This window comes from Molossus molossus, unplaced genomic scaffold, assembly GCF_014108415.1.
Source record: "Molossus molossus isolate mMolMol1 unplaced genomic scaffold, mMolMol1.p scaffold_m16_p_4, whole genome shotgun sequence".
NCBI lineage: Eukaryota > Metazoa > Chordata > Mammalia > Chiroptera > Molossidae > Molossus > Molossus molossus.
Window position 1 is genome coordinate 47,091,877 of NW_023425377.1, and position 21,319 is coordinate 47,113,195.

General features: G+C 55.6%; 1 protein-coding gene across 1 annotated transcript in view; it reads left to right on the forward strand.

Annotated features, from left to right (window-relative positions):
- The window catches only part of UNC5A (unc-5 netrin receptor A), a 64,963-nt gene that overhangs the window by 33,688 nt on the left and 9,956 nt on the right, over positions 1 to 21,319 (forward strand). The window contains exon 2 of the mRNA XM_036282307.1: positions 16,840 to 17,061. Coding sequence (XP_036138200.1) covers positions 16,840 to 17,061 — 222 coding nt within the window. The remainder of the gene's footprint in view (positions 1 to 16,839; positions 17,062 to 21,319) is intronic.

The window sequence follows — 21,319 nt, forward strand, 5'->3', positions numbered from 1 at the left end:
GCAGTCGCAGAACGCAGACTAGTGGTTGCTGGAGTTGGGAAAAGGGGCTGATGGCAAAGGGGCTCAGCGGAATGTTTTGGAAAGAACAAAACTTCTTTATCCTGATTGTGGTAATGGATATATTTGATGAAACTCATCAAGATAATAGATTTAAAGAGGGTGAGTTTTATTGTATTTGGAAAAGAAAAAGACAATTTTTAAAAGGTAGAGCTGGACCTAGTAAACACTACGTGTTAGCTGTTGTTACTGCTATGATTATGCTCACCCACAGGAGAGTCTCTGGATTGGTCATTCACACCCCTGGCCATGCCCTGGCACCCACCTTCTACCCCATTTGCCAGAGGGAGACTTACCTGAAGGGTCTTCTTGGCCCATACCGCCCCCAGGTGCGGACAGAGGGGCACTCAGGGGGGCACTCGGCTGTTTCCTGAGTCTGGTTTCCCTCCTGCTGACCCTGCGAAGCTCTCAGCAACATGTTATCAAGAAAGATGCCATGAGAAATAAAGTTTGTTATGAATGATTATATTTAGGGCTAATTATAGGCACAGAGGACAGGATTATTTACAAGCAGGAGGCAGCAGGGAGGTAGAAGGGCCCAGAGGCATGGAAACCAGGTGGAGAGCTGGAGAGAGTTAAGCAAATGGGGCTGTTTGGAGGAGTAAAGTACTTTTAAAATAAAAGCTGTAACTAAACTCAGGTCCAAGCTAATGGAAGTGTCTCAGCAGACAGATCAGAGGCTAGGCCTTGTCACGTCCTCAAGACGGCCTGGGATCCCACGGGCACCAGGGTTCTCTTGGTAGGGTGTGGGGCACACATGGGACCACCTCCGCTGGAATCCCAGGGCTGTGGGCGCATGACTGCACCAACACCGGGCCTTGCTGTTCTCCTTGGGCTTTTCCTTGTTCCTGCTCAGGGACGTTTATTTCCACCCACAGAGGTGGGAGGAGAGGCCAGCCTGAGCCCAGGGTGGGCGCCCACTGATTCTAGCAGGCTGGTGAGGGAAGGGCCAGATGGAACTTGGGTGAACTGTGCTATGCCTAAAGAATATAGCCACCTGCCCTGGCCGGTTTGGCTCAGCAGTTAGAGCGTCGGCCTGTGGTCCAGAGAGACGCGGGTTTGGTTTCCACTAAGGGCACGTACTTCGGTTGTAGTTTGTCCCCAGCCCTGGTTGGGTCGTGCGGGTGGCAGCCACTCGATGTGTACCTTTCACGTTGATGTTTCTCTCTCTCTCTCTCTCTCTTCTTCCTACTCTATCTGAACAAAAAAATGAAAAAATGTCCTCAGGTGAGGATAAAAAAAAAAGAATATAGCCACCTGTGGCTCAGGGGAGCATGGGCCTTGTGTACCCCAGCTTCTGCTTCAGAAACCATTGTTTGTATAAACTTCCTAGTCTTTAAATGTTGATTTAAACCTGTGGACCAATGGGTTGCAGCCTCTGAAAGCCAGCCTGGTCTTCTGTTGTCCCAGCTGGAAGACAGAGGCCCAAGCAGGGCTGAGGCTCAGTGACTTACCTAAGACGTGCCTTGCTCTCAGCCACAGCCATCAGAGCTCAGTCCGGCTGTGGACTTGTGGCCCAGTGCTCTCAACACACAGTGGTCATTACACACTTGGGCGTGTGGCAGGGTCTTTCAGCTTGCCAGAGGGCACTGATCTGTCCTTCCCTGAATGCCAGCAGTGGGCAAGGCTTTTCCAGTTATTTACACCTGACTACATCACCATCTACCCACTCAACTCAGCAGAAAACAACAAAGGCATCTTCTGCTGCCCCCTCCCAGCCAGGAGGGTCACTCTCCTCACCTGCCTCCAGGTGCTTTTCACATCCACTCCTCATCTTCAGCCCCCCCATTCCAGGCCGCAGACCCCTGTGTACTGTGGCAGTGGCCCTCACTCTCCTCCTGCCCCCACAGCAGAGCCATCTCCACAACTGTCCGATCCCATAGGCCCTGCTCCAAAAGAATCTTCCCTGCTTTCCCATGCTCAGTGTCCTGGCACAGATCCAAACCCTTTCTAATCCAACTTGCTGCCACCAGGTATGTCCTGCCTCAGATTTTTTGCTTTTTCTATTTCCCCAGCCTACAATGCCTTTCCCTACTGCCCTACTGTTTCTGTGGTAGAGATACATACTGCATACAAACATGCTGATTTCCCTGGGGCAGTGAGCATCCAAAAGCTCACAGGGCTTGGGCCCTGGCATGGAGCAGATCCTCCAGAAACGTCCTCATTCCTTCACTCAGAAATATGTGGTAGGGCCTCTGGTGTGCAAGGCCATTCTAGGAAAGTGAGACAGATAGGTCATCCACACCTGGAGCTTCCTGTCCAGTTTCAGGCAGTTGGACAACAAAGAAACAAGCCAGACAGGGAACCTTTCAGAGGTGGTGGGTGCTAGAGAGTGCTGGAGGGACTATTTCAGACGGGGCGCTCAGGGAAAGCCTCTCTGAGCAGGTGCCATGAGCCGGTACCTGGACAGTGAGGAGTGGGCTGTAGCATCAGGGGAAACAGCATTCTGGGCAGAGGGAACAGCCGGTACAATGGCTGCCAGGCAGGACCGAGTTTGGGGTGCTAGGGGAACCGATGGAAAGCTGGATGCTAGACGACAAACTGATAAAACAGTGGCCCGTGACACCTGAAGGGAGAGGGGAAAAAGGATGGAAGAGGCAGATCCACCAGGTTTCAGCTATGTGCTCTCATTGCAATCAGTGCGTCTTTGACAAAATTGACTGTGAGTTGTAACCTTGAACGTACTGCTCTGACACCTAGCCAATGTCTCCCACCAGTGGGTGAGCTCTAGAGAGGGACCTGGGTTTGCCCCCCTTGGTAAATCCAGGCTGCAGCCCAGGGCCTGTCAGGAGAAGCTGAAGACACCAGGAGAAATGAGCACAGTCCTGGTGACAGACCCCCGAGGGAGCCGAGGCTGCTGGGTGGTGAATTGGCCTAGGAGGAGGTTGTGCTGACCTTGAAGTGAGCTGGCTGTGGGCTGTGTGTGCGTCTCAGCAGGGGCTAGACGCAGCTGCTACACAAAAGTTCTGCCTGCCCCGAGCTTCCACAGGGCACCCAATTCCTACCCCCACCCAGCTGCGCACCCCTCCCGACCTCCCACTCCATTTATACTGCTAATGGCAGCACTCGCGTTCTGGTTTAGGGGCAGATGAAGGTCTGCCTGTCCATGTCCCGCTCAAGTCGGGCTCCACACACAGCAGCTGGGATGCCCATTCCCACGCAGTGCCCCTACAGAAGAGGGTCAAGGCTGGCCTCAGGGACTGAACGTTGTCCCCACAGCTGGTGTGTGTGGCCCACACGTTGACCTGTGAACCCTCCTCCAGGGCCTTCCTTGGATGGGGGCCCCCACCAGGAAACAGGGGCTGAGGTGGGGGGCCCTCAGCAACATTAGCTTCCCTCAATTCATTGAAACCTGTAAATTTCTCATTAATATACTTAAAGTTTGTTCTAAGGGAAACAAACACAGAGATAATTGATGATAAACCCTCAGTTAATATCCTCAGTTTACTGTGTGTAATTTACATCCGCTGATAGCATCTCTCACTCCCAATTACCCATTTAGCTGTGGCAATAACAGCAGTTCAATCAGACCAATACCAACTTTTATATATTCCAGCCCAATTGCAATAAATGCCCACACAGAGACTCACTGGGCCCAATGTATTTTTTTATTAAGATTTAAATATTCCTGCAATTATTAGTGATTTATTAAAAACTAATGACACCTTCAAGAAGCTCTAAATCTTTACCCAAAGTGACCCTTGCCCTTCCCTCCCACTTTGCCGCCATCTCTCCTTACTGTCCCCTTGCAAATCAGAGAAATGAGCTGCTCTTCCACCGCCCGCCCGGATAACAGCATCACCCACGTTTCCATAGCAATGGCAGGCAGGTGAGGCAGAGGCCAAGGATGAAGGTCAGGCCCGGGGAGGAGCTGGGCTTCATGAGGGCAGAGGCACCTGCTCCCTCTCCACCACACCTGGGGACCATGGGGACAGGGAGGCCTCTCCCGAGCCCCAACCAAGCAGCAGCCTCCACACTGCAGCCTTTTCTGAGCTGGTCTCCAAGAGCATTCCCTCCCTTCCTCATTCTGGCATTAGTGTTGCCCCAGCACTCCTCCCCTCCCCCACACCCCTTCTGCCCTCAGGCTTGTCTGAGTCCACCCATTCCTTGCAGGGCTCTTGGGAGGGGTACACCAGTTTCTCTCTCATCTGCTGCCCTTTTCTTCCTTATTTTCATTTTAAAACGCCCCACCCTGATTGCATCAAGGACAAGAGGGTATGCAGGGATCTGGGGTTCTGGGATCCAAGGCCCAGCGAGGACAGTGGCTTGCCTCAGGCTGCACAGTGAGGCCAAGACCACCTCTCTTCTTGCTCCCTGTTCCCTCTCATCTCTCCTGCCCCCCCCCCAGCTCCCCTTCCTCCAGCCCCTTCTTCTCAACCTGCAAGACCTCAGAGCCCACTAAGGGGGCAGGAAAGACAATGAACAAACCAGGAAAACATGAAATCAATATCTGGAGGAAAAAATATGGCTGCCATTAAGTGAAATAAAAATGCTAATAATTATTTGGAGAGCAGGTAATTAAAATTGGGTGAGGGCTCATTACTGTCTTGTCAGGGGTATGATGGGTCTGGCCAAACACCCTCTTTCCAGCTAGAAGTCCACAGCCAGGCCTAGGCTCCTGCCCACCCATATTTGTGGGGGTCATTGCAGGAGGTCTCCTCTGTGGAGTGCCTCCCCTATCCACACACACACACACATACCTACATCCCTATGTCTCTGTCTCCAGCAGCCTTCTGGGTCAGGATCTGAGGCCCCAACCAAAGGCAGGCAAGGCAAGACAAGCCACAGTCCATTCCCTTCACCTGACTCCACTATTTTCTCAAGCAGGGAACAACTCTTCTTTTTTTTTATTTTATTTTTTATCCTCACCTGAGGACATTTTTCCATTTTTTGTTCAGGTAGAGTGGGAGGGAGAGAGAGGAAGAGAGAAAGAGAGAGAGAAACATTGACGTGAAAGGGACACATTGAGTGGCTGCCACCCGCACGACCAACCAGGGCCGGGGACAAACTGCAACCGAGGTACATGCCCTTAGCGGGAACCAAACCCGGGTCTCTGGGCCACAAGTCGACGCTCTAACTGCTGAGCCAAACCGGCCAGGGCAGGGAGCAACTCTTTCTGAGATCCTCAGGTCTCAGCCAAGGGTGTAGCTTGTGCTGACAATTAAATCTCAAACACCTGGGGTGATGGACAGACCCTTCCCCCCCCCCCCCAGCCTCTGCCCAGATGCCAGGGGACTTCCTTCAGGAGGCTATGATGAAGAGGGGTCCTGGGAAGGAGAAAAGATGATGGGATGCTGGCAAGGATGGGAAGGGTGGGGAAGGAGGAGACCAGAGCAGTGCTGAAGGGGGGACTCCCTGCTTCACCCTGCTATATATGTCCCTGATCCTTAGGTTTGTAAAGTCAGAGGAGACCGTGGACATTGTCCGGTCTGGCTTTGGCCTGCCAACTTGTTTGGCCCTCACAGTGTTTAGATGTTTAAATTAGTTGTCATCATTTTAAACATGAATTTTCACATAAAAATGATTTCCAGTTTCTCCTGAAAGAAAAATATCCAGCACCTCTTGGCTGGCCTGCCTCTAGTGGCCGCAGTTGGCTGGGCTGAGCTGACCTCTTGGACAGGCATTTTACTCTCCACTTTTCCTGCCCTGTCCCAGCCCCTAAAGGCACCTGAGTTTGCCACACCTGACTTTTCTGAGGCCCAGAGAAGGCAGTGACTTGCCCAAGGCCACACAGCCAAGTGGAGACAAAGTGGGTAGAGACAGGAGACCCAGTCTCCTGATACCCAACTGAGGTCTCTGCCCCCTTTCCTCAATGAGTATGTGCCATGGACCAGTTACTGACAGGGACAGAAAGGACACAGTGTCCACCCCCAGTGCTTGCAAAGACTGGAGAGAACACTTCGACTCAACCATAGTCACTGACCCCCAACTTACCAGTCCCTGAGTTGGACACTGCTGAGAACAGGTGGCTTAGACCCCTTGAGGGTGCACAGTCTGACGGAGGAGGAAGCCCCCTGCAAATCAGCCTACACTGGTCAGATAATGGTCTCTCAGCACAGAGCCAGAGGAGTGAGCTGTGTATCCCATGGGTAGAGGAACCAGGGAGGGCGTCTAGAAGAGATGACACCTTGAATTGTGAATTAACAGGACTGGGGAGCATTGGGAGTAGGCAGGGTACCCTGCATGTGCAGGGAAAAAAGTTAGGGTGAGGGGCCCATTGTGCAAGAAGAAGGGATTAGTGGGTGCACTGAGCTGGCTGCAAGGTGTGGGCCAGTGCCCAGGGATGAGGCTGCTGAGCCAGATTTGGGGGTGTGGTGGTGTGGGAAGCCAACCTTTACTCTGCAGTCATTGGAAACCCTTGCAGGGGTTTGAAGTATGGGACCAGATTTTCTTTCTAGAAATAGCTCTGTGGCAGCGTAGTTGACAATGGCATTGAAGCCAGCAAGTGTTCACAGAAAGACACGTTCGGGGCTGGGGGTGAGTGAGTTGGGTAGCCATGAAGTAAGAGAGAAGGGAGTGGGTAGGAGAGGCTTGGGAGCACTTGGGGGCTGCGGTGGTGGATGGTCAGGGAGCAAGGAGGCTGTGAGACTCTCCTTGAGGCTTCTTGGGGGCCTGGCCCTGCTGACAGTAAACCCTGGGTGCAAGTTTGGAGGAGCTGCTGAGCCCAGCTTAGGACAGCAAGTGCAAGATTCTAGGGGATGTTCAGAGACAGGGAAGGTGTCAGGATGGAGCTCAGCAGAGAGGAGAGCGAGGCCCTACTTGAGGAGGCTGGCACAGGGGTGCATGGAAGCAAGGTTGCCCAGCAGAGGGATGAACACAGCCAGCTGGCTGCGTGGATGAGGAACAGGAACTGGGGTGTGTGCCCCACCACTGGTGCTACAAGTAGATGCTGGATCTGTGACTGGGTTTTCCTGTGGTCCCTATGGAGAGTCAGCTGCTGAAAATGGGGTCACGGGATGACTGGTGACCAGGGCCTGCCAAGTCACCATCCTGGGAAGGGCAGCAGCCGTCCCAGCCAAATTTAGCCTGGAGGAGAGTGGTCAGTGGTGGTGTGCAGTGTGTGTTTAAGGGGCTTGGTGTGTGTACCCAGGAATGGTGAGTGTGAGTCTAGGATGCTATGTGCCCAGGACTTGCTGGGTGGGCCTGTGGCCATTGGACACTTAATGGGGTGGGGACTCGAGTCCATCTTGGGCACCGTTGTGTGGCCTGTGGCTCGCACAGCAGCTGGCATGTTGTGTCCATCACATATTGACTAACTGCCAGTGTCCTAGTTAGGAGCATGGGGGCCCTGTGGTCCTTCTGCCTTGGTAGAAATCCATTCCTCACTGCTTACTACACCTCTCCGTGCCTCAGTTTCATTTTCTGGAAGTTGGAATTTTAAAATAGTTCTTTGGCCCTGGCTGGTTGGGCTCAGCGGTTAGAGCGTCGGCCTGCGGTCCAGAGAGACCCGGGTTTGGTTCCTGCTAAGGGTACGTACCTCAGTTGCATTTTGTCCCCGGTCCTGGTAGAGGTTGTGTGAGTGGCAACTTGTCAATGTGTCTCTTTCGCATTGATGTTCCTCTCTCTCTTTCTTCCTCCCTCCCTTCCTCCTGCTCTATCTGAAATGCAAAAATGTCCTCGGGGGAGGATAAAAATAAATAAAATAAAATAAAAAAGTTTTTTGGCTCCTAGGATTGTCATGAGAGTTAAATAAGAAAATCCATGTAAAGTTAGTTGTAATGGCATGACTGTGTATGTGTGCATGTGTGAACATGTGCACGTGTGCGAGAGCCCGTGGGTGTGCAGGTGTTCTCTCTGCTCATGGGGAGTGTCTCCTAATGGCAGGTCATCGAGTGGCCTCTTGTATCTAGGCTTCGTCCCAGGACCACAACTGGCCTGCTCTGTGCCCGCCAGGCTGAGGAGCAGCTGCTCCTGGACACACCGGCTCCTGCTCTGGCCAGCCTCCCATTAAACCAGTGAGATATGAAATGGCACCATATCTGGGACAGGGTCTTTAATTAAATTAATTACCAGCAACATTGTAAAACTGCCGATGGGTCATAAACAGCAAGTTGACTGTTACTATGTCCCCTTCCCCTGAAATGGGATTTGCTGGGGGCTGGGACTGGGGCTGGTGTGCTGGGCTGAGGCCAGGGCCTTGGGTGGGGGGCCAGCCTTGGGAGAGGGGAATGGGAGGCGGGGCAGGGAGCGCTGTGTCTTAAGCGTGCATGTGTGGCATAGTCATACTGTCCTTATTTAGTCCATCTGGTGAAGGACAGGAGTGGAAATAGAGAGAGTGCCTGCGGACCTGCTGGGGTGGGGGCACATCCTCCAGGTTGCTGGCCAGTCTGAGCTACCCTTGATCCATTGGCAATCTGAGAATCTGGCCCAGCCTGGCCACTGATCGCTGTGCGACCTTGAGCAAGTCCTTCCCTCTCTGAGCCCAGTTTTCTCATTAGGAAGAGAGGAGGGCCACCGTTCTGCAGGGAGCTGTGCCAGGGGTCCTTTCGGCTGGTGCTGCCACAGACCCTGGCAAGGCCCAGAGCCTATATGGCGTCAACCTCCCACCTCGTGGTGGCGAAGGAGCTGTGCTGGGGCCACCTGGCTACCTCTGCCAGGTGAGAGGTGGAGGAAGCTGTTCTCTCTCTCCCTCTCTCTCTCTCACACACACACACAAACACCACACATACACACACAACCACCCGAACCAGAAACACACGCATAGCAGCACATGCTGCACCAGCAGAAGATTCCAGAGCAGAAGAAAGCCTTCCTCCCAGTTCTCTCTGGGCTGTGCAACCACATAATTACCTTGGATTCCATTCTATTTAATTGCAGCTTATTAAATTCTAACCAGCCAATTATCAGCCACAATTATAGCTTAATTCGGGGACACAATAGCTATTTTATCGTTTGTTAATCAAATGCTTATTTAGGCCTCAACTTTATTAACTATTTCTCTGGCCTGAAGTAAGACCCTGGGGCAGGAAGGAGCTTGGGAGGGCATTCCTGGGGCCTGTCCACTACAGCACTCACCCTGGGGCACCCTGGTAGTTTTGAAGTCTCCTTTGCTGTGGGTGTGGGGCTTCAAGCGATGGCAGAGGTGCTGCACCTGGTGTGGGCTCTGGGCACAGAGCAGGAAGGCCCGATTTGTTTGTTCATGCTTTCAGCACATGTTTATCAAACACCTGCTGTGTGCCAGCCCCTGTGCCAGGTTCTGGGACTGCAGCAGTGAAGACAAGTGTGGCCTCATCGTTGTGACCCATTTCAGGGGAAGGGGACACAGTGACAAGATGACTTCAGATGGTGGTGAGTGCTGTGAGGAAAACAGATGGGGAAAGGGCAGTCAGGGAGAGCGTCTGGGAGGAGGTGGCAGTGCAGCTGAGCCCTGAGGGATCAGAGGCAAGCATCCATGGAAGATCGGGGCGGTGGAAAGAGCAAGTGCAAAGGCCCAGTGCTGGAATCAGCTTGGAAGGTTTGAGAAATAAAGTCAGAGAGTAAATGGAGTGAGCAGAGGGCAGTGTGGTAGGCGGGCCAGACACTGGCCTAGGAAACACCCGGATCCCTGCCCGCCCTGTGCACGCCTTGGACTGGGAGATAACAAGAGCCCACTCTGCCCTCTGTGACTCTGTGACCTTAGGCAAGTCCTGAATTTTACAGTCCTCATCTTCGAAATGAGGGGTGGTTGAAGGTGCCTGAGTGCCCTGCCTGGTCTGTGGCTGCTGGCAGTGGGCAGTGTTGCCCAGCCATGCACTCCACTCAGTGTGACTGTCTTCTGAGCTGGTAAGTGGTGCCTTCTCCACACCCTCCACTGCCCTCTTTGTCCTTTGCAGTTTAGCCTGTATGTGTGTCCCCCTCATGGTGCCTGTGTCTGTCCTCGGGAGGTGGCTGCTGCTTCTGATACTTTCATGCATACGTTACCATGGAAACCAGAGTGCTGCACATGGGGTGTGAGCACAGGCCAGGAGAGCAGCCATCCTTCATGGCACACCATGAGGGCCTGTCACCCCCACCCGGTCACCTGCACTTCTTGCACACTCCTAGGCAGGAGTGACTACAGTCATCCTCTCCCTTGTTCACTGAACACCACCTGGGGAAAAAGAGCCTGGGCTCAGACCTGCCCCTGCCCTCCAGGAAGTCCTTGCTGTCGGGAGAGACAGCCAGGGCAATAGATGACGAAGGGATATCAAAGGGCTCCTCGAGACCGTGGGCAGGGAGCAGTCCTGACTCACCTTGTCCTGGTGCAGGGTGCACCCCCCATGAGGAAACAGGCTTGAGAAACAAGTGGCCTGCGTGGGGCTGGAGCGATCAGTGAGCCCAGGACACAGCTGGCAGGCAGTGCAAGGGTGTTTTGTGTCGGATTTAGAAGAATTCTGAGACGCACACCCAGCTGGCTCTGGCCCCATTGCATACTGTCATCACCTCCAGGCAGGTCCATGCCTAAGTTGCCTCCTAGAACCTCTGGGTTCTTTGTGTGGCCCCCAGATCTGTCCTCTCAAGGGTTTCCACCCTGCCATTGCTCCACTCCCCCACCCTCTGCAGCTGTCTGTCTGACAGCAAGCACAGATTCCATCTCTGCTCCCCAGAGCCTCTGAGTGAAGCTCCGCAGTTTAAAAAATAACCCATGAAGCCATCTTAGGTCACCAGGGTGCTGGAGAATGCAAATCCCCACTCCCCCACCTGTCTGCATCCCTGCAGCCTCCACCACTGGACATGGCTCCTGGCCCTATCTGCCTCCCCTGGATCCTGCACATCAGCCTCTGCTTCCCCTGAGTCCAGCACAGGTTTCTGGGATGGATGGATGGAAGGATGGATGGATGGATGGAAGGAAAGATGAGCAGAGTTAGCTCCTAGCCAAATCTGAATGTGTGTCCTCCACTTCTAACCCTCCTTTCTGGGCTTTGGTCCTGGATGATGGAATGCTGTTCAACATTCATTCATTCAACAAACATTCGCTAGACACTCACTGTGTCAGACCCTGGCCAGTCTATAGGGATGCACTAAGGGTGGGAGGATGTCACCATTTAGTCCCTGCCCTCAAGGTGCTGACAGATTCCTAAATGGTGACAATATGATGTGTGAGGGGCTGAGGCAAGTTCGCCCAGGCTTGTAAGAGTGAAGGGGAGGTGTGGCTGGATCTGTCTGGGGGTCAGGAAGGCTTCCTGGGGGAGCGGGTATTTGAGCAGGACTTGAATCAGGACGAGTAGAAGTCACTCAGGCAGAGACAGATGGGCAGGTGAAGCAATGCAGTAAAAGGGTCTCACTCCAATTGGCTTCAGCCAAAGAAAGGGATCCAGGGGTCTGTGGAATCCCAGGCCTCATGCTGCCAGGAGGAGGCCATCCTTCTCATCCCTGGTTGCCTCCATTCTCCAAAGCCCTTCTTCAGACCTGTGCATGGCCTCCCCTTCTGCTCAGTTCCCTATGCCTGCAGTGCTAGCCCAGCAGAAAGCCCAGGTCCCAGAGTCCCATCTGTTGGGATGAAGTGGCCTGCTCTAGGAACCAGTCAGTGCCATATGCTCCCTCTGGGGCCAGAGATAGTCAGCCACCTGGACTGAATGACCATATGGGGTGGGAGTGGGCATTTTCTGCAGAAAATCTGGTGCTGTTAGCTAAAGGGGTGAGGGGGACAGAGCTGGGAACAGAATGTACACAAGCCCTTGAGGAACTGCAAATAGTCAGGAGGCTTCCTCATAGGGCGCACATGGAGGGGGTCCTAGAGGCAAGGCCAAGTGATAGCTCCGGCCCAGGCCACCAGGGCTTCCAATACCAGGCGAAGGGCACTGTGTGTTGGCCTATGGCATTCTGTCCTCCCTGCCTGGGCCTGTGGAACACAACACTGAGGCCCCAAGTGGACCTCCCGAATGCACATCTGGCAGGGCCGGCTGGGACCTCCCGAATGCACATCTGGCAGGGCCGGCTGGGACCTACCGAATGCACATCTGGCAGGGCCGGCTGGGACCTACTGAATGCACATCTGGCAGGGCCGGCTGGGACCTCCCGAATGCACATCTGGCAGGGCCGGCTGGGACCTCCCGAATGCACATCTGGCAGGGCCGGCTGGGACCTACCGAATGCACATCTGGCAGGGCCGGCTGGGACCTCCCGAATGCACATCTGGCAGGGCCGGCTGGGACCTCCCGAATGCACATCTGGCAGGGCCGGCTGGGACCTACCGAATGCACATCTGGCAGGGCCGGCTGGGAGTGCCAGCGCCTGGAATGAGGGCCTTGGCGCTGTGTGAGCAGCACGAAAGGGTCAGGATGAAGACAAATGGAGACTGCTGGGCCCCTAGCCCCTCCTCCACCTTTTTTCAAACAGAACATTCTCAGGGAAGTAGAATAAGCAAGGGCTTGCCGCCCCACCCCCTTGCTGTGTCCTCAGTGTGGGCTGTAGTAGGATGAAAGAAGCAGGGGAGGGACGGGCTGGGCAAAGCTGCTCCTAAGAAGCGGTGAGATGACACCCTGCCCCCAGCCCTCCTACCCCTCCCAGGGACTGAGTCCTCACTCACTAAATACAAGTTCATTAATAGCTTGATTAATCACACCTCATATTTTCGTAGTGTCTTTAAAAATAAAACATTTGAAAGTATTTTCACACCCACCCTGGGCCTCAGAGTTACACAGGGAGATCTTATCATCCCAGACTGCAGGTGAGAAAAGGAGGCTCGACCTCAGAGCAGTAGCATGTTGGGGTTTGGCAGGGACAGCCTGGAGTACAGAGCCCTCTCTCTGCTCATGACTCTGCCTGTGGGTGGCTCTGTACCTCCTCTGGGTCACCCAAAAAAACAAAAGTAAAAAGGCCACTCCTGGGCAGATCTTCATTCAGTCACTCAACAAATACTCCTGCAGTATCCGGGCCAGGCCCTGAGCACAGGCTGTGCAGACAAATCTGCTCTGGTCCTGAATGTGGTGTGTTCCTTGGAGGGAGGTTCAGAGGACAGGGTGGGCACTTGGGCAGGTAACAAAGGTCCAAGAAGGCCTCTTGGAGGAGGTAACACAAATGCTAAAACTAAAGACTGGGTGGAAGTTCCCAGATAAACCATGTGAGGAAGGCCCACCATGGTCTACTCCACTGATCTCTTATCCACCCCCTTCTTAGCCTCCAGCCTCCCTACTCACATGGACACACACACACACACACACACACACACACACAGATCATGGCTAGGACTTTTGCTTCCACCCTGAATGAAGCAGACAGAGCAGGGGTGCCAGCGCCCTCCTGAAACAGATGGGAGCCAGTGGACTAGCCCAGGGCTCACTGGAAGTGGGTTCCCCCTTCAGGGCCCGAGCCATCCACCCAGCCCCGTCTGCAATACCCAGTGACCAAGAACCCCTCAAGACCGCTAGTGAGTGAAGGAGATCTATTTGAACTCCAGGGGGCAGCTAGGCCACGTCCTGGGAGGGTGGGAAAGCCTTGGCCGGGTTGTGGTGAATGGAGCACCTGGAGAACTGGGGTGTGGGGTTCCGGAAGTGGCAGAGCCTAGATAGCCAGTGGACCCTGCGCTCGCCTGCCCTCCTGCAACCCTGTGCATCTGCCCTGGCAGAGCATTTCTTCCATGTTTATCACCTCGGCAGCCCCAAAGGAGTGGCGACAGGCACCCCACTCCAAGTCCCCAGTCCCTAACGGGCTAGGTGGCCTTGAGCTGGGCAGCAGGAGCCAGGGGTGGCCAGTTTGCGTTGGGGACAGAGGCCTCAGCCGCTCACTGGCTTCTCCTATGGCAGGAGCTCCAGTGCTAGTGGGGACAGTCCCCAGTGCAGAGAGGGCAGGTGTGGTTTCCTGGGAGAGTTGTGACAGTGGAGTGGGCCCTGAGGAGAAGGTAGGAAAGTGCTGCAGAGGAGGAAGGAAGGTATTTCAGACAGAAGACCGTGGGCAGAGACCTCGGTGGGAGGCAGTGCCTAGGAGGGATCAGTAGGTGTTTCTGAAATGCCCATGGAAGCCAAGCAGATAACAGATATAGACGCAAGCCAAGAGTGGGGCAGTAGGGAGTGGTGGGGACTGCTGTGAACCAGAGAGCTTTTGCCCTGTTGAAAGGATCATAGATCATTTGGCAGTGAGCATACACTGCTTTGTTATGTCTTTGATAGGTAAGTGCAGGACTCCCATCAGAGGGAAAAAATACTCCCTCTAGTGGCCTGCATTGTGGGCCTTGGTTCAGGTGAGAGGCCTAACTGGGACCCAGCTGCCAGGCAGGTTGCAGGTGCTAACCACAAGGGTGGAGGTCACAGAGTGGACCAGGGTCCAGAGGGAGGGGAAGGCAGTTCCGGCTGCCTAGGCATTTTCTGTAGCCCCAAGAGGACATCCAGTGGGGGCTGAATTTACCCCGACCCATGGTCTTAGTGTGTCCTTGCTAGAGGGCATAGCCGTAATCTAGAAGGTACCCTTGGGTTCTACCCAATAAATGACCTCCCCCTGGGGTGGGGGAGGGGCAGCCACCAGTGTGGCATGACAGAGGCCCTGGAGAAGTGAGCTATGTCCCTTATTGGTCACAGTACATTTATTTTTCATTAGCAGTTAAATGTAGACATGAGAGATTGTGCTGGGTTCAGCAGGCAGCTGACGTGAGCAGTGCTTGGTGCCGTGATCGATAGGGAGGCTGGAGGGCCATACACCCACTCCCTGCCTACACCCCCAGCCAGGATCCCTGCCCACCCAGGGCCAGCTCGTAGGCAGACACCAGCCATCGTGTTGAGTCTCACGGACCATCTGCGAGGTGAGGTCCCAGGTAGGCTAGCACCTGCCACTGGGGGCTCCCACACCCTTCTGGAGCCTGTGACCTCCGCCCCAGAGTCCTCTGTGGGCCCTGCTCAGGAGTCAAGCTTGGTCCCAGAGTCCGCTGAGATTCTGTGGCCTCCCCACTAAAGGTCTAGAGAGGCTGCTGGACCTACCAGCTCCCCGCTCCAAGTGCATACTCGGAAGCTTACCATCCAATTCATTCTCCAGACCTTGCGGCCTGAGCTCGAGACAGCCCCACCCTGGCTGAGCCCACTGCCTGGATCAGGGGCTTGCAAGTGGCTGCTAAGTGACAGTGAAGAGCATATGTAATGACAGAGGAGACACAAGGCTGCTCCAAGGTCGGAGCTGGGTTGTCTGGGGTGGCTCCCCTCAGGCTGCAGAGTTTCCATCTGTAAGATATCTAAATGACTTCTCCCCTCTGCCTGCATCCCCACCCCACCTCCATCTTGAGGGTAAGGCACCTGCCAGCTGTGTGCCTCATTTTCTCACCAGCTTTTACCCCTGAAGAGACTGCTGTGAGGGTTCCTGAGCCGAGGGAGACAAAACTCTGGTATCATCAGTGCAAAACCACTGGGTATTAACAGCAGCCACCATGTACTGAGCATCACTGAGTGCTTTTTTCATTCCCTGCCCACAACAGCGCTAAGAATTGGGTCCTATCTCCCCATTGTCCAGGTGGAGAAAGGGGCTGAGAGTTGGGGGACTTTCCTGAAGTCCCACCAGGTCTCTCAGCAGCCATTCCCATCACCTGCCTAGCCCAGGACACCCACAGGACCAAGCACAGGTCCCCTCCCCAAATCACAGTCTTGTGGGGAGGGGACTAACCCCACCTTAGAAAGATGGGGTCCCTATGCAGGCAGGAAAGAAGGGCCATGTGGATGGCCCTGGAGTGGGCCCAGCCCAAGGAGTCAGGCCTCCCCGCTAGAAGCCCTCTGAGTTTGGGGCTGCCTGTGCCAGAGTAGTGGAGCCAGGAGCTGTCCTGGTGAGGCTTCTCCAGACCCTCCGTGGGCAGGCACAGCTCCACAGCACAGGTGGCAAAATGGTGCCTCACCCAAGGCCACCACTAGCAGGGAGCAGAATGGGTTTCTGAAGCCCACGTTTCTGCCTCTTTTGGTGTAGAGGCCCTGTGGACTGAGTGTGTGCTGGTGGGGACAGCAGGCAGCCCTAAGGGAGGCCTGGCCTGCAAGGGCCTGTTGGGTGGGCGGCTGGGTGGGGTGGCTGAGGGTGTCCTCGCTCCCTCCTCCCACTTCCCCCACTGCAACCCCCGCCCTCTCAGGGGTCCTGCTGGTTTAGCAGCCTGTCACACTGCTGTGGGGTTTACCTCTGTTAAAGCCTCAGAGTCAATTACCTGTGTAATTAGCAACAAATGACTTGTGGGTTGGTTGTGGTTTTCAGTTAAAATTTGAAGGAAACCCAGATTCAGGTCTCCTTGCAGGGTGGGACAAGTCCCAGGTCCCTCGGGCTTCCAGGCACACTTTCCTGGCTCTCATCCTGTCCTGGCCCACCCGCAGCCCAGGCCACCTGCACCTGCCCTCCCCAGGGCTTCTCCCGTAAGCTCTGCCACCTCCCCTCCTTCATTCACTCGGTGTTTTCTGAGCACCTACGGTGTGAGGGGCCAAGAATGGGGATTAACCCTGAAGCAGCCCAGAGACAGCCAGGGCAGCAGGGGGAGGGACTCCTACCTTGCTGGGGTCCTCTTCCTCCCTCCAGCTTTCCCCTGGGTCCCCCTCACCCCAGGACGGTGGGTTGTCTGGCTGGATCCCTGAACTCCTACCAGGGTCATAACAGGTCTGACTACTGCTGCCGTTGTCTCATTAATCTCTCCACAGTCTTCAGCGGTGAGGGGTGGGGGGCAGTGCTGCTTCTTCCCCCACTTTACAGAGGGGGACACTGAGGGGGGGGGCATTCAGCAGTCCAGATTGCTGGGCTGGAAGTGGCCATCTGGCCTCACTCCTCCCTCAGCCCCAGCAGCTGGCTTCCCATGGCCTGGCCTGCCCCCAAATGAGCAGAGGACCCCCGAAAGCCCAGCGGAGGCCTGGTTCACCTTCCACCTTTGCCCTGCTGCAGGTGCCCAGCAGAGTGCCACGGTGGCCAACCCGGTGCCCGGCGCCAACCCAGACCTGCTTCCCCAGTTCCTGGTGGAGCCTGAGGACATTTACATCGTCAAGAACAAGCCAGTGCTGCTGGTGTGCAAGGCCATGCCCGCCACGCAGATCTTCTTCAAGTGCAATGGGGAGTGGGTGCGCCAGGTGGACCACGTGATTGAGCGCAGCACAGATGGGAGCAGCGGTGAGGCGGCCTGGGCAGCAGGCAGACCCCAGGAAAGGGAGGCCCAAAGAGGGGCCTGCAGCCACCCTACTGCAGCCTGTGAGCAGGAGGCCAGGATGTAAACACTCTGTGCCCACCGTCCAGATCCCCAGGGGAGGCAGGACTCCACACCAAACGCTTCTGTACATATACCAACACCTGCCCTGGGAGTCCCCCTCACCAGACCTCACAGCTTGGTGGGGGAATAGTAGGGAAGACCCTGAAAATGCCTTGGGGGCCATGGATGAAGGAGTGGATCCCCACCACTGTGTCAGCAAAGAAAAGGGGTTTGGAGAGAGTGAATCTCAAATGATTGAAGAACTCACAGACCTCACACTCTGTGATTACTTAATTTTTGCGTCCACTCATTTATCCATCCATTTACACACCCTCTGAGCACTCGCCCTGTGCTGGGGACACAGCACCTGCAGAGAGGTGGGCAGCACAGTGACCTCTCAGCAAGGCCTGGGGGCTGTGGCAGCCAGAGGAGGGCAGCCTGAGGCTGCCCGGCGGGGGACATGGAAAAGGAGGGGCATAGTAACTGGTCGGAGAGAGAAGAGGAGGAGGGTGTCCCAGGCAAGGGACATAGCACAACAAAGGCCTGAAGACAGATAAGCAGTGTGCAGGTCGGAGGTCAGCAGGGAGTGTGTAGGGTTTGCATAGGGGGCAGTGGTGTCATCCAGCAGCCTCACCCATTCAGCTCTGGCGTGAGGTCACAGTTCCACAGGATTTCCAGTTGTCATGTAGCATGAATAGAACTATGGGTGACATTGGGGGCCTGAAGGGAGGGGCAGATCCAGAGATGCTGAGGAGAGAGGGGTTCCAGGGCAACGAACAGACCCCAGAAGCACCCCTTCTGACGGAGACCCCGTGCTCCGCCCCCAGCCTGGCCTCAGGTTGCAGGTGGGCAACAGGAACCAGCACTTCCCATGAGAAGGCCCTCCTCCTCGCTAACTGAGCCCCAGATAGTTCCTCTCCTCTCCCTTAGCTTTGGTGCTTTGTGGAGCCCTTAGGGTAAGTCCTGAGCCGCTTCCCCTGGAGGCCTTAACCAACCTGAGACACAAAGCACACACTCCCTGTGGAGTGTACGGCCACCGGAGTGAGGCCAAGGTGGCAGTGCAGCAGGGGACCACGGGCCTAGAGGTGACCCATGCTCCAGGCAGGAGGCACTGGGTGACCAGGAAGGATCCTAGAGAAGAGTACCATCCAAGTTTCATCTTAAGTCCAGCCGGAAACCAGCATTTCCCAGGCCAAGGGCCAGAAGTGCCGCTGTAGTGACGGCAGGCCGGCAGAGGGGCAGGCGAGCCAGAGAAGAGGGCTGTGACCAGGCTTGCCCTGTGGGAAGTTGGTGCTGGGCAGAGGCAGGCTGGAGGACAACAGGAAGCGCTCCCAATAATCTGGATGAGAGCCAACAAGCCCAGAGGGTAGGCCGAGTGCAATTCAGTCCTCAGAACCAGCCCGTTGGTTAGAGATGAGATGGAGGCCTTGGCTCTGACTCCTACAGGGCCCCAAAAGGGCTCCAACCAGGCATTCTGGCCCACAGTCCTCACACCCCATCCTCCCAGGGTCAGCAGGGGCTGTCTCCTTCCCTGCAAGTATCAGCAACCCCACTCCCACCCCCACCGCAGTGATTCCTGCCCAGGCCTGTGAGCCTGGTGCTGCCCTGGTCGAGCCGAGCCCACCGCTGGCAGCTTTCTTCCTGGGGTCTAGGTGTTCATTGGGCACCTGCTCAGTGCTGGGCCTGGGACAGGTGCTAGGAAGGCAGCCCCCAAGGCTCTTGGGACAGGTGACCCAGCTCTGCCCTCCACCCATGGGAGGGGAATGGAGAAGGTCAGTGATCTCTGTCACCCAAGAGAGTCCCTGGCCCCATCAGCACCTCCCAGAGCCAGAGCCTCTGCTCACATTACCTGGCAGAGGTACCAGAACCTTCTTGCCCACGTGGGCAGTATTAGGGCTCACACTGTCCCAGTGGGAGAGTCTGCCCTACCTAGGGCAGTTCCCCTCCCCCTCTCTGATCTGTAAATGGGGATGAGGAGGGACCCTTTGCACCTTGGGGGGAAGCCGAGATCTCATACGCCCAGTTGGAGCCCAGTTCCAGGCCTTTGCACCCACCCCACACCAGGGCCCTGTTTAGGCATGAGTCCTCCCACTGCTGTGGCAGATCCCCCAGGGGAAGGACAGGTGAGGAGGAAGCCACAGCCAGAGACCTGACATTCTGCAGCCTTGAGGGTCTGTCCTAGAACCTCTGGAAGGCCCCAGCCAGCCCCCTGCTGCTCTAGCCTCCCCTTCCTTGCCTCCTGCTATCATGAGGTCTGGAATCCATGGCTTGGCTGAGACCCAGGCCCAGCACGCATGTGAGGGCCCCCAGCCCACAGTCCTCAACAGGCTCTGCTGGCCTTGCACCCTTCCAGCCAGACAGAGTAGCAGAACTCATGGGGACATGTCCCACTCATAACCCCAGGACTTTCACCTGCTCTGAACATCCAACTTCAGGTCTGCCATGGCCAGCATGGAATTTTTATGGATCTTATTGATTTCTCAATCCAAACCCACTGAGTGTTTTGAAGCTTAGAGATAGGCTTCCCTTACTTGCCCACAAATGTCACAGCCATGGCACCATGCAGGCACACAAACCAAAGACCCTAGGCCAGGAATGTTCTGTGGTCAGGCAGGTGTGGCAGCAATCAGCAGCAGCCCAGGTCCTCAGCCACACCCATGCCTGTGTGGCACTGAGGGTGGCTGGGTGATACTCCAGGAGAGAACACCCCTGTGCCCCATCACTTGCTCCCATCCCTATTCAGAAGACCAGGGGTTAGGGACCAAAGCCTGAAACCCTCAACCCAAACCTGCTGATGTTGGAAAAGCCTCGAAATTTTCTGAGCCAAGCATTGGAGTCCAGTCCGGGTGTGTAATTTATTGTGTTACACAAACTTATTGGTTATTAGACAGATCGGTGAGGTGAGAACTTCAGCCCCAACTTGGCCTCAGAGCCCCCACCCCCACCAATCCTCTACCTCCCATAAATACTCCGCACACACTCCCCCCAGGCCTCTCCACGTGCCCCCTGCTCACACCCACATGCTCCTGGGCCTGCAGGGACCCCTCCCCCTTCCTCCCCCCCCCCCCAAGGCTGGCATCTGCTCACACTCACCAGGCAGGTGCAGACACAGCCATGCCCAGAAACTACTCCCAGGATTTAGGCTGCTCAGTGGCCTGCAGGGAAGCAGGCACAGCCCCTCACCTCATGGACTGGTCAGGGCAGAGTCTGAGTCTCCCTCTGGGTCTGCCGCCCTCCCAGAGCTTGTGGGGTTCGAGGGTGCTGCCTAAAAGTGGGACATGGTGGACAAACTTGGCCCTTATTTGTGACAGCAGGAAGGAGAGGAGGTGGTGGGAGGAGGCAGGGAGAAAGAAACAGGCACACTTAAATGTAATGCTGTCTCCCAGGCTGACTTGCCGGATGGTGCATGAGCACCCCCACCCCCACAAGGTATGGAGTGGCCCACCCATAGACCTGTCTACCCAGAGAGAAAAACTTTCAGTTCAGAATGTGTGGGAGGACTACACACCTAGGGTGTGTGCATGGCTTCTACCCAGATGCCTCAAGACTCAGTGTGTTTGACAGGTGGCTGGTGCCCAGGGCCCCTCCTCACAAACCCTGTGAGGACCCCACTGTTCTCAGCCCTTGCCACACCCCCAGAGGAACCCAGTTAATTCCTCAGCCAGAGGCAACACTGCCCCCGAATCTCCTGTGAGAACTAACCAGGGGCAGGGACCAGTGAGAGGGACCTAGGTGGGAGCTGGAGAGACTGAGGAGGGGTGTGGGCAGGGGTCGGGGAAGGCACAGTAGAGAAATGAGAGAGAACAGCCTTCCTGCCAGCCGGACTGCTGCCCCTCCTGCAACGCAGCCCTAATTGAATCTCTCTGTTAACAATGGAAACACATTGCCGCCCAGCCTCTCTCCCTCTTTCTGATAAGTCAATGACCCGAGGGAAATTGGGGTCAGGAGGAGGAGAAATTGGAAACAGTCTTTTTCTCACTCCTGGGACACTGGTTTTGGCTGAAGGCCAGGAGGCTGGAGGAAAGCTGCTGTCCCCTCTTCTGGGTCCTCAGAAGGTCTGAGTCCTCCTCTCACCCCCATTCCCTGGGTCCCAGTGTGGCCGAGGGCAGGGGCCTGAGTCCATTCTTGAGGGAGGTCCTCTAGCCCAGCTGATGCAGAGCAGGTCCCAACACCCATCACAGG